At 45.2% G+C, this 15,100-nt stretch overlaps 1 protein-coding gene across 1 annotated transcript in view; it reads left to right on the forward strand.

The window, feature by feature from the left end:
• Window positions 1–3,510: 3,510 nt before the first annotated feature.
• The window catches only part of LOC115317859 (collagen alpha-1(I) chain), a 36,435-nt gene continuing 24,845 nt past the window's right edge, over window positions 3,511–15,100 (forward strand). Inside the window, exon 1 of the mRNA XM_029977607.4 lies at window positions 3,511–3,589. Coding sequence (XP_029833467.2) covers window positions 3,511–3,589 — 79 coding nt within the window. The remainder of the gene's footprint in view (window positions 3,590–15,100) is intronic.

Here is a 15,100-nt window from a genome sequence, read left to right on the forward strand (position 1 = left end):
ATAAATGATAAACCAAAAAAGTCAATGACCTTTCCATTATAAGTACTTTCAACCAATTTCAAGACCGATCGGCGTTGTAGTTCATGGTATGACTGGTCAGGATGGGGAGGGGGGGGGGGGGGGGGGGGGGGGAACGACCCTTTGCCACTGAGGCTGGACGACCTTCCAGGCGGGATACCGCTCGGCCTTCTCATTGGGAAATGACACAAAGAACGTTTATTGGTAGCTCAAGTGCATTGCTATATAGTATATGCAGAGAGCAAGTCGTCTCCTTGTTGCGCAGCAGTTTTGGTGATGTCAGAAGGACGCCGAGCTCCGATAGGTTTTGATTGAAAGGATAGTGGGTAGACCTCAACGCTAGATGCCTAGAGGTCTACCCACTATATTTTTTTTTTCAATCAGTCAATGAGAGCTCGGCATTCTGACATCATCGCAACCCCTGTGCAAGAAGCAGACGAACTTGCGCTCCGCACACGCACCAACGCGCGGTTATGACGTCACGCCGCTACGGGGGCGCTGCTGTCAGCACGGCGCATGCGCAGAAGCCTCCCTTCACGAGATTCTGGTTGCTGCGCACGCGGAGCACAATATCACCGCATCATTATTGTCACAAGTCAGTGGGCAAACGCTGACTTTTGACAATGTTGCCACAGTCAGCCCTGTTGTTCGATTGCGACCCCTTAATTTGGTGTGGTTCCAACACTCTCACCGAGGATCCGTAAGCCGCAACGTCGCCTCGGTCCGACCTCGGCGCCACCGATGCGGCACGTTGTCACCTAACCTTGAAAACGAAGAAAGAACAAAAACGAAACTCATCGAAAGACAGCGGAGGCTCCGAAATCAAGAATCAAAAGTGGCGCGGACGAGCATCCACCGCAGCTGTCGGTTCCGCTTCCAACTCGACGCCCAGGCATCCATCCCCCCTTTTGTCTTACGGCTGCAATCAAAAACGCGCGGCCTATGATGAACTCTGACACGAACAACGGAGGCTGGCTGCTCGCCTTGAAGGAAAGATGCTTCGTAGGCCGCCGCCTCCAATGTCCCATTGTCCGTCGGTGCGTTGGTAGAAGGCCAGGGGCAGGACACTCCTCGCGACTTTAAGGCAAGGACGCCTGTGCGCGCGCGCCCGGTTGCTACACACGTTGGGGAAAACAGACTCCTTCGCGGGACGATCTCTGTTTACAAACAATGACCGGCGGCTCCTTGTCTTTGGCCGGCACGGGAACACGTGCGGAGACCGGCGTTGGATACGAAACCGTCGCCGAGAAGGGATTCCGTCCTCGGCGCATATGTCATACCACGAGTTACGGTGCATTTTAAGGGTTGAGGTTATACTTTGTCTCAACCTGCGATGGACCACAGCCGAGACAGGTGCAATCAGGAGCCAGTTAGAAACTACGTGTATCTTGCTCCGACGTTAGCATCAGTGCACCCGTCTCGGAGTCTTGATTCACACGTCGAAGCGCCATGCACACTTCGTGGACCCTTACTCGCGGCATATGATTTAACCTTGCGGCTCGTAGTCTTGGCAATGCACACTGAAACATGTGACAACCTTAAGGGTCTAAAGACGCGGCTGCTGGGATTTACATCGACGGCTATACCCTTTCAAAAATCATATATTTCGAGCTAATACATCCTTTTCAATCGTAAAGTAGGATACTGTTGCATTAAAACGCCCTTTATGTTGAAGGGTCTAAGAAGGGTGTGGGAAAGGGTACTGGGGCAAAGTGAGACAAACACCCTTTATGAAGGGTGTTTGCCACACTAAAAGACGATTTAGCCTAGCTGTTATTATAATGACGACGATCTTGAATAATTGTTGCCTGTACCAATGCTTTTTACTGGAATGTACGTTCCTTGAACTTGGGTATACTCTGCAAAACATTGATGCAACGTAGGTGTAACCTTCGTAATTGTGGAGGCGTACACCTGCGAATGAGCGTGTTTAAATTGTCAAGTATGTATATCTATATATATATATAACACGGTAGAACTGTCACCAGGATCAGGATTCTTCTTTTGATCGTGATTTATTGTCTGGATATGCTGTTTCTGTGCATGTGGAAACTGCATGGAATGCTTGTTCTTGTGAACTTGATTCTGGTAAAATAACTACCTCTAAGAAGCTGCTAAATTCTCATACAAACGGCTTTTTCACCAGGGAGCTGCTAGACCGTGAAATCAATAAGAGGATTGTCGCGCTAAACAAATAAACAACGCGTGCGAGTGTTAGTTGAAAGTTTCTGGCAACTGTCCACAGCAGGACACGCTCGGGAGCAAGCGGTCTATGCGCCGAATTGCTTGTGTCATCAAAGAGTAGCTTTCGATATGCCGGTGGCAATTTTCGACTGTCCCTTCGCCTTCAGTGAACGACCCGAAGACGTCGACCTAGAACATACACATCAAAAAACGTTTCGCCTGGTATGATATTCTCTCGATCCACTATTTCCATTTTTATGTTCGGACAACTATTTCTCGTTTTAGTTTAGGAGCTGCATGGCTTCATTTCAGCAGGTAAACTGAGCTCGGTATACCTGCTGAAACAAATAGGCAGCTCGTGGTCAGGTACTGGTACGAATATCTAAGATAAGTTACGATTACCCTTAAGTATCCCTTGTTCTCTAGATTGACATCTGCGACCAAGGTGTGTTTTCTCAAGGCAGCAAGGTGCAGCATAAAAGTACTAGGTTAACCCTCGCGTGCTTTCAGTTGTGCGGCGTCTATGTCTGTTTTGGCAAACAATACTCCCCTCCCCCCCCCCCCCTCCCCAAAACAAACATGACTGATCATTTTGTTTATCAGATATCTGATAGTCCCCTTCCTTCCTCTTCGTTCTACTCTTCCCGTAATTCCAGAAACTACGGGCTCGGAAGTCACAGGGATGCCACGGCAGGAGGACTAGTCATTTCCCAACTTTAGCGCGAGTCTCTATTTCTACCGGTGCAAACTTCCTGGAAATTTAAAATTCCTCCGACAGGGAACTCCTTCCGTGCAAGTGAGTGACCTTCGGGCATTCGCAGGAGCGTCCCATCGCGAAAACGCGGATGCGCAATCCCCGTTAGGCGTCTTCAGTCGCTTCCCCTTCTAACCATTGCCGCACCCGCCCACGCAAGAACAAAAGACGCGGATAGAACCGCGTGTCCCCCGCCGCCAATCCCATCGAAAGGGCAACAAACACCACTGGAGACCCATCTTCGACTCAGACAGCCATCTCTATTGTCTTCACCTGTGGTCTTTTTTTTTTTCTCGCTTTCCGACCACACGACATGTCCGCAAACGACGTGTCTCCGACTGACGTAAGCTCGACAAGGTTCGGCTGAGCTTTGACACGGTCGGCATCGCCTTGTTGTGTGTGTACACGGCGTCGAAGACAGTACGCGAGGAACGCTGCTGCCCGACGAATGTCGTGAAGCGTGCGCGTGCGTATATACTCGCGCTGTTTGCGCGTGTGGCCGTGGCGGGGATGTCCGCTTGATGGTCTGTCTGTCTCCCGCAGGACCTTGCAGGATGCGGCTACCGCGGCCGTCTTGGCTGCCCCTGGTAACGCTCGCCTTCTTCGGATGTCTGGCGACGTCGTCTGCACAGGGTAAGAGTCGGCCGGCTACGCCCCCCCACTGATTGGTTCAGCCCCGTTGACGTCATAGGTCTTTCTGATGACACGCGTTAATTGCATCTGGTAGGAAGGACAGCGCGGCGTCGAAGTCAGATCGGGTTGGCCCTATGTGAGATTTGCTATTTCTACGCTCGGCCGGCCTTACCGTATCGGAGATTACGCAGCGTTTTTTTTTTATTTATTTTTTTTTTGTTTACACTTTGAAATAACCTATAACCGCAGACTCTGTATTAGTCTGAAGGTGTGGCTAACTATATGAAAGAGCGTTACTTCGATGTTCGCACTTTGTCACAGCGGTTTGGGTGATGGTGTTTGCTGGTCATTTGGCCGGATATAAGATGATTGTAGCACGCGTTCTAAAAGTTGCCCTTAGCTGGTGTACAAGATTCGGGGCGCTCGCTGAGGCCCATCTCTAGGGACCAATACGGAGGGAGGTTAGCAGCGACCAAGCCTAGAACATAGTGAGCCTGAAATTAGGTATTAACCGTGAGTATATAGACACTGGGATTTCGATTCTCCGTGTTCAGCGTACCAGCGCATATCCTAAGTATGCATAAAAATGCCTTCTTTTTGTTCATCGGCGTTGACAGTGGCAAACATGCAGAAAACCAGATGCGCGGATAGTGTTTTCTTTCCCCCCCCCCCCCCCCGCCTCCCTCGCAAACAAAATCATATTCAAAAATGCCATGTAACCATAGGTAGATGGTTGAGCGTGTTGGTTTCTAATTTACGATAAGGAAAGAGGGACATTGTCTGTTTGTCTTCAACGTCCCTCTTTTCTTATCGTAACCATAGGTATTGAGCATGAAGTTTCACATACTATACTTCGTCTCACCCTACGATGGACTAAAGGCAGAAGCTACGAATTGCCAGATCCAATCACGAGCCACTTAGACATTGCGTGGTATTTCGCTTCGATGCACGTATCGGTGCCCGCGGTTTGGATCACTGATGGGAATGGGTGGACAGTGGTTCGGATCGAACAATGAGTGACTCAACAATTTTACATTACAAAGAAACCCTTTGTAATGTACTGCCTCTTTGCAGTGTCGAACAGTAAGAATGACGCAGCGTTTTTAGATTCAGAGCATTATTCGTCCAAACCTAATCAATGCTAACCGTATCATAGTTTAGCGCGGAACGTGATTGGACCTGGCGGCCCGTGGCTTTGGCCTTTAGTCCATCGTAGGATGAGACGAAGTATAGATGCCTCAGTGCTCAGTGCGCATTTTTACTGAAGTTTTTTTCATCCTCATTATCGCAGTGACTTTTTTTTTTCGCTTGTACCGTGTTGGTACGAATGATGGTACAAGACGCGCAGATATTTTTAAACTGTAAGGCATTTTTTTAGGCTGTAAAACGAAGACCTGTCTAGGCTCCTCGAATCGGCAATCTTAGTCTGCACCACTCTCAAAGAAATAAAAACACGCCCGACTATGTTGCCGTGGGCGCGAAGAGTCAATTCGATCCACAGGGTATACACATAGGAAACGCCAAAGCTCAGAAACTTTATTCCGACCCAAACATTCTGCGTGCACATTGTTGGAGAAGGTGGAGTAAAAAACCAGAAAACATGGGTTCCATCTCTGACTTTGTAAGTTTCAACAATAAAAAGACACTGACACGCCCCCCAAATTTTTTAAAAATCTTTTAGGCGATTTATTATGGTATCAGAAGACTACACAATGAGTACTTTGCTGCAGCACTCACATATATTTTTTAATAAAGTAAAAAAAAAGTGTTTGAAACCAAAACTGATATTGGACTGGGGAGGAAGAAGTAATGTGGGGGAGGAAAGAGTTGCCAGAAGTAACGTAACTAAACTATGCCGCGCTTGTTTGTTTGTTTTACCTTCGTTTTGCAGGCGCGCGAAGCAGACGAAAAACGCGGACGTCGCACGAAAGACGCAAAAGTCAGGAACTTCGTTACGTGTTCGCAAAGACGAGCGATGTCTTCAGCCAGGAAAAGGGGCGTCGACTCGGCGACTTCTTCGTGCGAATCAGCTTGGAGGTCCGGTGTGTCGTACGGAATAAATCCTAATAGTCTTGATCGGTAAAAGATTTATCTTTGGAAGCTAGGCAGGTTCGCCGGTACCGCGAACAGCAGTTCGGAATTAGAGGTCCCACGCCCTTCGTCCGCCGCCTTCGCTTAGGCCGCTTCATTCAGCCATCCAGCCCACGACTCCCGCGATACGACGCCATGTTGAGAATTACGCAGATAATGCACGGATTGCTCCCGGCTCTGTGGATTTTTTTTTCTTTTTTCAATACACGTATTTGCAGTTTTTTAGAAGCCACAAACAATGTTTATCATATTTCGGGTCTATTTTTATTATTGAGTATGTGCCTTCGATAACCAACGACTTTGATTAAATTTAGTGGTTTTGTCTAAACCGTACAGAACGGCACGTGACCACGGAGAAGAGAGTAAGCGCGACTTAAACCGACCCGTTCTTGATCGTCGGTTTTTGGGCGAAAAAAAAAAACGAATTTCGAGCTGCAAATTGTACCCTAGGTACTTGGGTTTTCTAATTCCAAAAAAACCCTTGGCGATCATAAATACCCTGTGACCCGTGGGTGTCCCTTTAAACGAGGTAAGAGAGCAGTGCAGTACGACTGCGCTGGCTAAACTGCCACTGAGAAGCGTCGAAGGATTATCGATCCCAATCTAATAGACGTCTGCAAGCAACCATGTTCCTAAATCTACTCTGTCCACGATCAATATAAAATTGTTACGTTTGGACACCCGGCTGGCAACCGCCGGCACGCTTTAGCAAGATGCTCTACAGGGTACCCGACCAGAAAGTTACAGGGTCTTCTTTTACCGCAAAAATGAAGTACGCATCGTTTAACGCTCATTCTCCACCCAAATGTAACCTCAGAAATCCAGACCAGATGTCAAAGTTTCAGAGCCATCCGTTATCTTGTTAAAAAGTTAAAAAGTTATGCCGTTATCTCGTGAAAAAGTTAAAATTTTTTAAATTTTTTAATGGGTTGAACGGCGGCCCACGGAACTCGAATGCATGGATCTTAAATGGTGACAGCTACCGAAAACATTCCCCATTTTTTCATTGAAAATTTCCAGAAAAATCACAGAACTTTTGAACGAGATACCATGCAGTTACCTCTGACACGTTGCCATATGGTTGGGACCGTTAGCGCTACATATGGGCGGAGAATGAGCGTTCGGTAATGCATACTTTATTTTTGCAATAAAAAAAAGAAAAAAAACATTACATCTCTTTTTTGCGGAAAAAAAGGGGGGAGGGGACACTACATTTACACACCCCACTAGAAATATGACAGCGCCCAGTGACCGTATCTTTAAGCGTCTACCCCCAGTTTTATACATCGAATCGCTGCAGCGGCTACGATCCAATGGTGGTAATCAAGCAGTGTCGTACCTGCATCGTCAAGGCGTTCGCCATCTTTGCACGTTTGATATCACCGGCTTAAACAATGCGGAGCGAAAGTTCGTCTGCTGTTTGTACGGGGGTTGCCATGATGTCAGAACGTCGAGCTCTTATTGGCTGATTGAAAAAATAAATAGTGGGTAGACCTCGAGGCATCGAGCATTGAGGTCTCCCCCCTATCCTTCCAACCAAAGCCAATCAGAATTCCGTGTCGTTCTGACGTCACCGCAGCCCCTGCGAGAGCAGCAGACGACAACTGCTCTCCGCATAACGCGCTGCAAATACGCCCTGGTGTGTTTTTTTTTCTGCAGCTGATTGGTTCAGTTGGAGACTGCAAACGCACAAAGACAACGAGCGTCGTAGCGAGACATTTTTGACGCTGCCTTTGGCGCTGCTATAAACGTTCACAACGCCTAATTTTGTTTTCTTTATTAACTTCGTATTTAAAGCACTCGAAATGTTGGGTACCACCGGTCCTTGGGTACCAAGTAACCTGCACTTCGCTTCATCGTAAGTCTGAGCGTAATATAAGACAGGAACATATGCAAATTAAGAGCGCAAGTCACCGGGCATTCACTGCAGGGTTTCTTTAGCAGACGATAGGACACGTAGAGAAAGATGGCGAACGCCATGACGTTGTGCTTTTGGCGCTGTTGAATAGGTCCCATCGGCCCGTAACATCGGCTTCGCTCGAACTTAGGGTGAACAAGAAGTATGAAGACCAGTGTCCCAAATCCTAACCCCAAGCGATAGAAATGGAAAATCACAATCTTAAACGCAGGCTCTTGTGAAGAGAGGGGCGCGCGCATAAAACTAGATGTTTGCTTTCTGCAGCACTCTTAGCATCGGTGAATATTTCTTGAAGCTTCGTGACAATGCACTTGTGACGTTCTTGCAAGAAGCAAAAAGCGCACCCCCCCCCCCCCCTACTGTGTCATGGCGTCAGCATTAACAAACATGGCGGCGCCCGTGGAACAGAGCAGACACTTATCTATAAAAGACTAGCTAAAAAAAAAAAAAGAAGATATACATTTGAGAAGCAACAGAGTCTGATCCAAGTGTGACAGCGTACGTAAGGAATTTTCGTAGTATGTTCGCGGATATAGTACCACGAAAGGAAAGTCCGCTTTCGCTGTAATATACCCTTGAAGGCGTCGAACGTGGTCGTCAAACTGACGGACTCGTTGATACCTATCAGTCGTACCTTGTAGGCTGCGTCCGTATGCGTTGAGTTGGCCAGCGCGTCTTCTGTCAGGGTCTTGTAACTTATCGCGTATTACTCTGACGAGTTCCGTGAATGAATGGCTCGGACATTGCAAAACAATCTCATGACGTCTGCTACAGCTGCGCATGGTCTAGCCTGAGCACACAGCAGTGTCGAAGAGAAAACTACTGGACATTAGACGTAGTCAATATGGGGGATAACGGTTTGACAGGGAACACGTTTCGCTGTAGCGATATAGCGCTTGTGGTTTTCCCACTTGCCCCGTCAAAGGCAGGCCGTCCACAAATGACGAAGGATTGAGCAACTAGACATGGAACTGTGGCAACGTTAATGATAGCGCAGACATTATCAATTTACTTTTCAGTCATCGCTTCCTAACTTTTACTTTTACGTAGGAGAAGTTATAGATGATGTAATGTGCTTGCTGCTTTCGCAGGGGCATCGCAGTAGTCGCAGCTTTATATTTACATAGGTACTGTAAATAACTAAGCAGAGAATTACGTCGACGTGTCATTCGAAATCGCGAGAAAAAAAAAAGAATTTATTTTACAGATATAAGATAACGCCTAAAAGCCGAAAAAGTTAAACGCATGTGGTTTGATACATCTTGATGCAACAAGACCAGAAATACGACCATTTAACCTGAAAGGATGGCGAAGCTGCGAGTAAAGGGTCGGACGTTTTCTCGACAAATAATATAAATACGTTATCCTCGCGTATGTTGGCAGCTGAATTTGAGAATGACGTGTTGTGGTAATAATAGCAGTGCCCGTCCTTTCACTGTTCCTGGATATTAACAGGTGATGCTCTCAATCGCAATTGGGGCCCAAGGTAAAATGAAGTGATTAAACCGTTTTCAATAGTCCTCCGGCATTTACATTTAATTACAAAAACAACAAGGAAATTGACGGTCTGTTCTGAGTGTAGATCTAACGGATGTGGCAAGGGAAGTGAGTTCCTGGACATAGAGCGTAAGAATAGCGCAAGAAAAAAACATTGCCTCCATTTGTTTATTGAGGGTAGATTTCATATGATATTTACGCCATTTGCGAAGAATCAGCCAAGTTAATCGTTGACACCACGAAAGAAACGTTTCTGTCTTGTGCAGAGTGAGGCCTAAGGACCAGCAGATTTGCCACACCTTGCACAATTCGAATTCTACCCGTATATACCTGAAACTGGGCACGCGAACGTCGTTTTTGCCAAAGTTGTATGTATATCTTTTTTTTTTTTTTTTAAGCTCAACTCAGAGGTGATAAAATATTAAAAATTGTGCAAAAATGACGGCCGTTCATTTTTTAAAGTTCCATACCGGATGTTCGTCGTCTGGGTTCTGGTTGGCGAGCTTGCTCAGAGGCGGTCACCGTTCATAGATTTCGTTAAATTTATTACTTATCGTGATTGTCTTGTTGGTCGCCAGTATCTAATACGGTATTCTCGTCATTTTTGCGTTGGACCCGGGAGCCAGCTCGCAAAGCATGCAGTGAGCAGATGACGGACAGGCTGGCATATGACATAAGAAGTGCACGGTCGCCATATTTTATTTATTTTTAATTGTTCGTCACCTCTCAGTTGAGCTCTAAAAATATTAGACATGAAACGTCTTGCCAAACAAAATTTACGTGTTCGATGTTAGGTATCTACGTTTGGAATTCAAATTTCGCTAGGCATGCCAAATGTGTGAGTCCTTATGGCCTCACCCTGTAGTTCAGAGAAAAAAAGAATGAATCCAAATGAAAGCAAGAGGAAAGATAGGTCGTTCGACCGCTGTCTTCGACCCCATTAAAGTAACTACAAAGCAGATCAGCTGTATGCTTTGTAATTCGTCTTTCTTTGTTTTTCTATTCAGGAAGCTTCGCACACCGTGAAATTCTTGATGACCGGGAAACGTTAGCTGCGAAGTGTGCCGCGAGTCGCCTGGAACCAGGCGTAGACAGGGTGCAGAATAAAAACTATGGTGTTTCTGCCGACACCTTGTCGTCGATGTGCGAAGCGTGTCGCTTTCTTGACGTCTTAACCAATAAACCAGGTACGAAGATTAATTCCGTCTAATTTTTAATCTGTGATTACTTCCGACTAGGGCCCCCAATCTAGGTTACACAAATGTGAACTTCCGGTGGCTTCGAGGAAGTGAAAATAAAATTATGTTATTACTTGTCACGGCATGGGCCTAAACTACGACTTCCTCGAAAATATCAAAGTTTTATATATTTCTTTTTGTGTAACACGTTACTGCAGTTCTTTATATTGCTATATATAAACTGCACACAGGAGTTTGAAATACGCTTGAGGACGTATCTTAAACAAAATACGCGCGCAAAAAAAAAAAAAAAATAATAATTCAACGTGTTTGCAGAAGGAAGAGTTTTTTTTTTTTTTTTTTTTTTTTTTGCACACATCAACGAGAACGTTTGTCGGTCACGCATTGTAATAACCGTTTTAACTAACATGCATGAACCTCGCCTAAATCGGATGTTCGGATGGGGCAGAAAGGCATACCTACACTTTCCCGAAGTTGAGCATGGAACTATAGTACAACTCTCGCACTTTCTAGTGTAAAGCGATGTCTCATTGTCACTGCTAACCACCGTGTTATTGGTGCGCTCGATAAACCGACAACGCGTCGCAAGTGAAACTGCCACCGTCGAATAAGCAAAAAACAACAAAAATATCGACGTCTGATTGCGGAAAGGCGCAATCGCCCGTTAAAGGTCGAAATTGATTGTATGGATGCACGTATGCAGTTAAAGTTAGTGGAGATGGGCAGTTGGTCGGTGCAACACGGGAACGGCTCGATGGTTGAGTGAACCATCCGGTGGCTAGACGAGTGCACGCCGGTGTAGATTTCCCGAGAAGCGCTGAATATTACGCGGCGTGTACAGCTTCGTAAAGACGACAGCTAGGAAGTTGACCGAGTGGATGTAGCGAGTGTGTGGCAAGCTAACTGAGTACCTTGTCCGGAGTAATGAGAGGAAACTATTTCGCCGGCGTTCGTTCATTGAGAGGGTAGAATTGACAATGATAGTCCGAACATAAGCGAAGCAACCAAACCGATAATCGACATGACAAAAGAAGCTTTAGGACTCCAGCGATTTACGGTGGTATACTGCTTCTTGGCACACGCGTTTTTTGCTTGCTTGTTAGTGAAGCTTCCGTATATCTAGAGATAATTCAACTATTTACTTGCTGTGCGCCGCCATCTTTGCTTACTGGTCTGCGTAACACGTTCTCTTCTGAGAAATATAAGAGGCCGCAAATGCGTTAATGGCCCAGTGACTCCGCATTTTTCGCTTGGGCGATAAGCGCTAAAGCTGTCGACGAAATATTCTTCACTATACGTTCAGTCGAAACGCCCGCTAGCAAATGTCATAATAGGGATACGCCGATACATATTCTACCACCGGTGAGGGAGGCTGTTGCCTTGATAGCTACGCAGAGCTGAGATATCACGAGCTGGATTTAAACTCCCACCGATTCCGATGCGAGGAGCATAGTGCACTTGTGCGATCCACTGCTACGCGAGGCACGTTGAAGACCTCATGCAGTAGATGAACTTCCTTTTTACGGTGCAAAGACCACAAAAAAAAAAAACAACAACAACAACTAGGGTATATTTTAACTCAGACTGAGTATATCAGGAGCAAACGTCCGCCCAACAGAGTTAACCTTTCCTTTTGTTGGGTGCCCGTTCATTCGTAACCTTAGTAAGCTAAGCAAATAAGGATCAGCTTCCAAGCATGCCAGTTTCCGAGGTTCAGTATTATGCCATGCAATATAATATAATTGTATTGTATACTAGTGCGATAGAGTCTTAAAAAGTCAGGAAACGTAATAAAATTAACTTCCAGGTCATCTGGCACGAGGATCGTGACAAACGTAAAGAGAGTGATCGAGATTAAATTTTTATTTTAATGAATTCACAGAGAAAGATAATTATTATTGTCTGCCTGATAGCATTCGAACGCATCGAATTGAAAAGCAAACGTATAAATCTGGGAAGGCACTAGAACCCGCATTATCGTCCTCGAGCTTATTCGTTTAAATTGATTGATCTTGTGAGAGTTTATAACTCAATTGATCGTGTGAGAGTTTATAACTCAATACAATTCGGTTAGTATCCCAAGGAAATATATATAAACAGTAGGTTTGTGCGAATATTCGAAATTTCGAATAGCAGTTCCGAATAATACACTATTCGATATTCGCTTCGATAACAACTGCATTATTCGAGTTTTTCGAAATGCTGATTGCGGCGGGTTAGCCCCTTAGAGTGCGCTTCTCACCAAGCACCGGTACGCTGCGGAGAAGCAATACCCGCGGAAGCGAGCTCCGCGGGCGTTGCTTCTCCGCAGCGCACCGGTGCTTGGTAAGAAGCGCACTCAATGGGGTAACCCGCCGCGATAAACACTTAGCAAGGTATGACTATCGTAGTTGCATGCATGGAAGTAAAGGATACATTCAAAGCGGGGTGGTGCACCTGTGCCGACTGTATTCCAAAATAAATAAAAAGTTTGTGAATGTGTATATCTACACTGTAGTAAAAGTTTCAAAATTAAACTATTGTGCAAGAGTGTACTGCGTTAGGCAGAGATGTCCTTACAATTCTTTTTTAACTCGAGATTAAAGGAAGAATATTTGATATAGCAAGATTTGTGAATTCACTCCTTTGGGTATAGTTGGCCATCTCTACAGGATTCATTTTATGTCAAATCCGTCGTTTACTTGCCATCCCAAGACACCAGACCTTCTGAGGTCACAGTTCATAAATATGGATAGATTAAACTAAGTTTATAAATTAACAAGCGTAACAACCTTCACAAGTTTAGCTGGGTTTTCGTCTAAGAATTATGCAACGGTAGTGAAAGGCGTGGAAAAACTATTCGAATTCGAATCGAAAATATTCGGGCAAAACCACTATTCGCTTCGAATTCGATTCGAACTCAAAATCCACTATTCGCACGAGACTAATAAACAGGTAAGCAAGGTACTTGTCCGGCATTCTAAAGATAAATAGTTACCTTGCGCACATATCCTGTTTACGTTCAAACAATTTCTTTCTTTTCTCTCGCGACTCGGGAATTTTGGCGCACGCACTACGCGGTGGTCATCACGGAGAAGGTCTGCTGGAATCGCCGTGTGAGGATAGCAATTCACAGAGTACCTTCTTTTTTTTTAAACTGTTGACGAACCATAGTCTGTTTTGCATTCAACGTGCGCGGCACACGCCAAAGATTAACGCAGTTACGTTAAACTGACCACCCCGGTACTTGAGAAAAAAACTCTCCGGAAGTCGAAGAGATAAACGCGTCGAGTTTCTTACGTGCGGCGTCGTTTCATCAGGCAGTCGCTTCCACAACAGCATCGCACAGGCGTGCGGCCGTGTGAAATTATACTGAATGACGCACACGTTCAAAACACACCACCACGACAGCACTCGTACTCAGACGTGGGAAGTAATCCATTACAAGTAAAACATTGCTTGTAATCCGTTACATTTTCAAGTAATTTTGTAATTGTGCACCTTACGTTTTTGCGACAGTATTTAGTAATGTAATTTCGTTACTAAATATTCGTACCGGATTACTTTAATTACTCGTTGCTTTTTAAAAGTTTGAACATAATACAGAAACTGAAGCAATATGAGCAGGCAATTAAGCAGCGTAAATATAGCAAGTTCAACAAACTAGAAAACATCGTGAAGAGAAGAACAACCGAAAGAAAACACGATTTTTTTTTTTGTATAACCGGTCACGAGAACCACTAGAAAAACGCGCAAGGGGTATACAAACATGCGAAAAACTAAGATAAAAAGACAACGCCGAGTAAGCTCTGTCTCTTTCCATCAACTTCCATCGTGTTTTTACTCTTCTCATCCGTACGAGAAATGAGAAGTTGCGTTACATTGAGAACATCTTTGAAAACACGAAAATTGTTTCTATTTTTTATCCATAAGTGTACAGAAAAAGTAACGTGAAAGCAATTTTTAGCGTGAAGATTAAAGTAATCCGCTACTCTTCAGCGAAAGTAATTTGTAACGATAACTTATTACATTTGAGGCTGGATAATTTGTAATTGTAATCCATTGCATTTTTCAAGTAACGGGCACAAGTCTTGCCGTACTGCACTGTGTCGTTACACTCTGGCAGACCAACATCACTTTCTAAAGAAGAAAAAATAAAACATCTGACACCTAATTCCGTTTCTTTTTTTCGTACCACAAAGGGCCTTCTGGCAGATGCTATTCCATAGTGACTGACAACGCAAGATGCGCAGGTGTGGCGCATTACGTTCACCTTCCTTGCTCCCTGATTGGTTCGTCGGCGTTCATATCGCCGAATGCCGACATCTGATTGGCTGTGAAGCAATAATAAGACGACCGCGACGAGCCACACCCAGCCTTTCTTGGGAAATGTGGATGACTATAAGTGTTAATGAGTTTAGCGCGTGCTTCGCTCGCTTGCAAGAGGTTTTTCACGTCTTTCGCAAGTATTCCTAAAGGTTTTTCGGCTCGCGCCAGTTCAGTGTTTTAAAGCACGCGCCTTCTTTAAACGAAAATCAATGTACTCCAAGAAACACGTCCGTTCCTATATATATATATATATATATACGCTCATTCGTGCATTTCACCGCCAGATTTAGCAAGGAAATCGACGTCACTTGATCCGACGTCATGTGATGATGGGTTGCGTGACGTAGTCGTATCGCATAGTGACACCTTAATGGGACACCGTCAGGTCAAGTCACATGACGTTGATTTCCCGCACTAAATTAACCGGGAAAATTAGTCAACGATGCGCTCTTCTTCACTCTCCGAAGCAACTGTTTGTCTTCTAAATCAATGCTAAAC

The sequence above is a fragment of the Ixodes scapularis genome, unplaced genomic scaffold, assembly GCF_016920785.2.
Source record: "Ixodes scapularis isolate PalLabHiFi unplaced genomic scaffold, ASM1692078v2 PGA_scaffold6__148_contigs__length_123643588, whole genome shotgun sequence".
Taxonomy (NCBI): Eukaryota; Metazoa; Arthropoda; class Arachnida; order Ixodida; family Ixodidae; genus Ixodes; species Ixodes scapularis.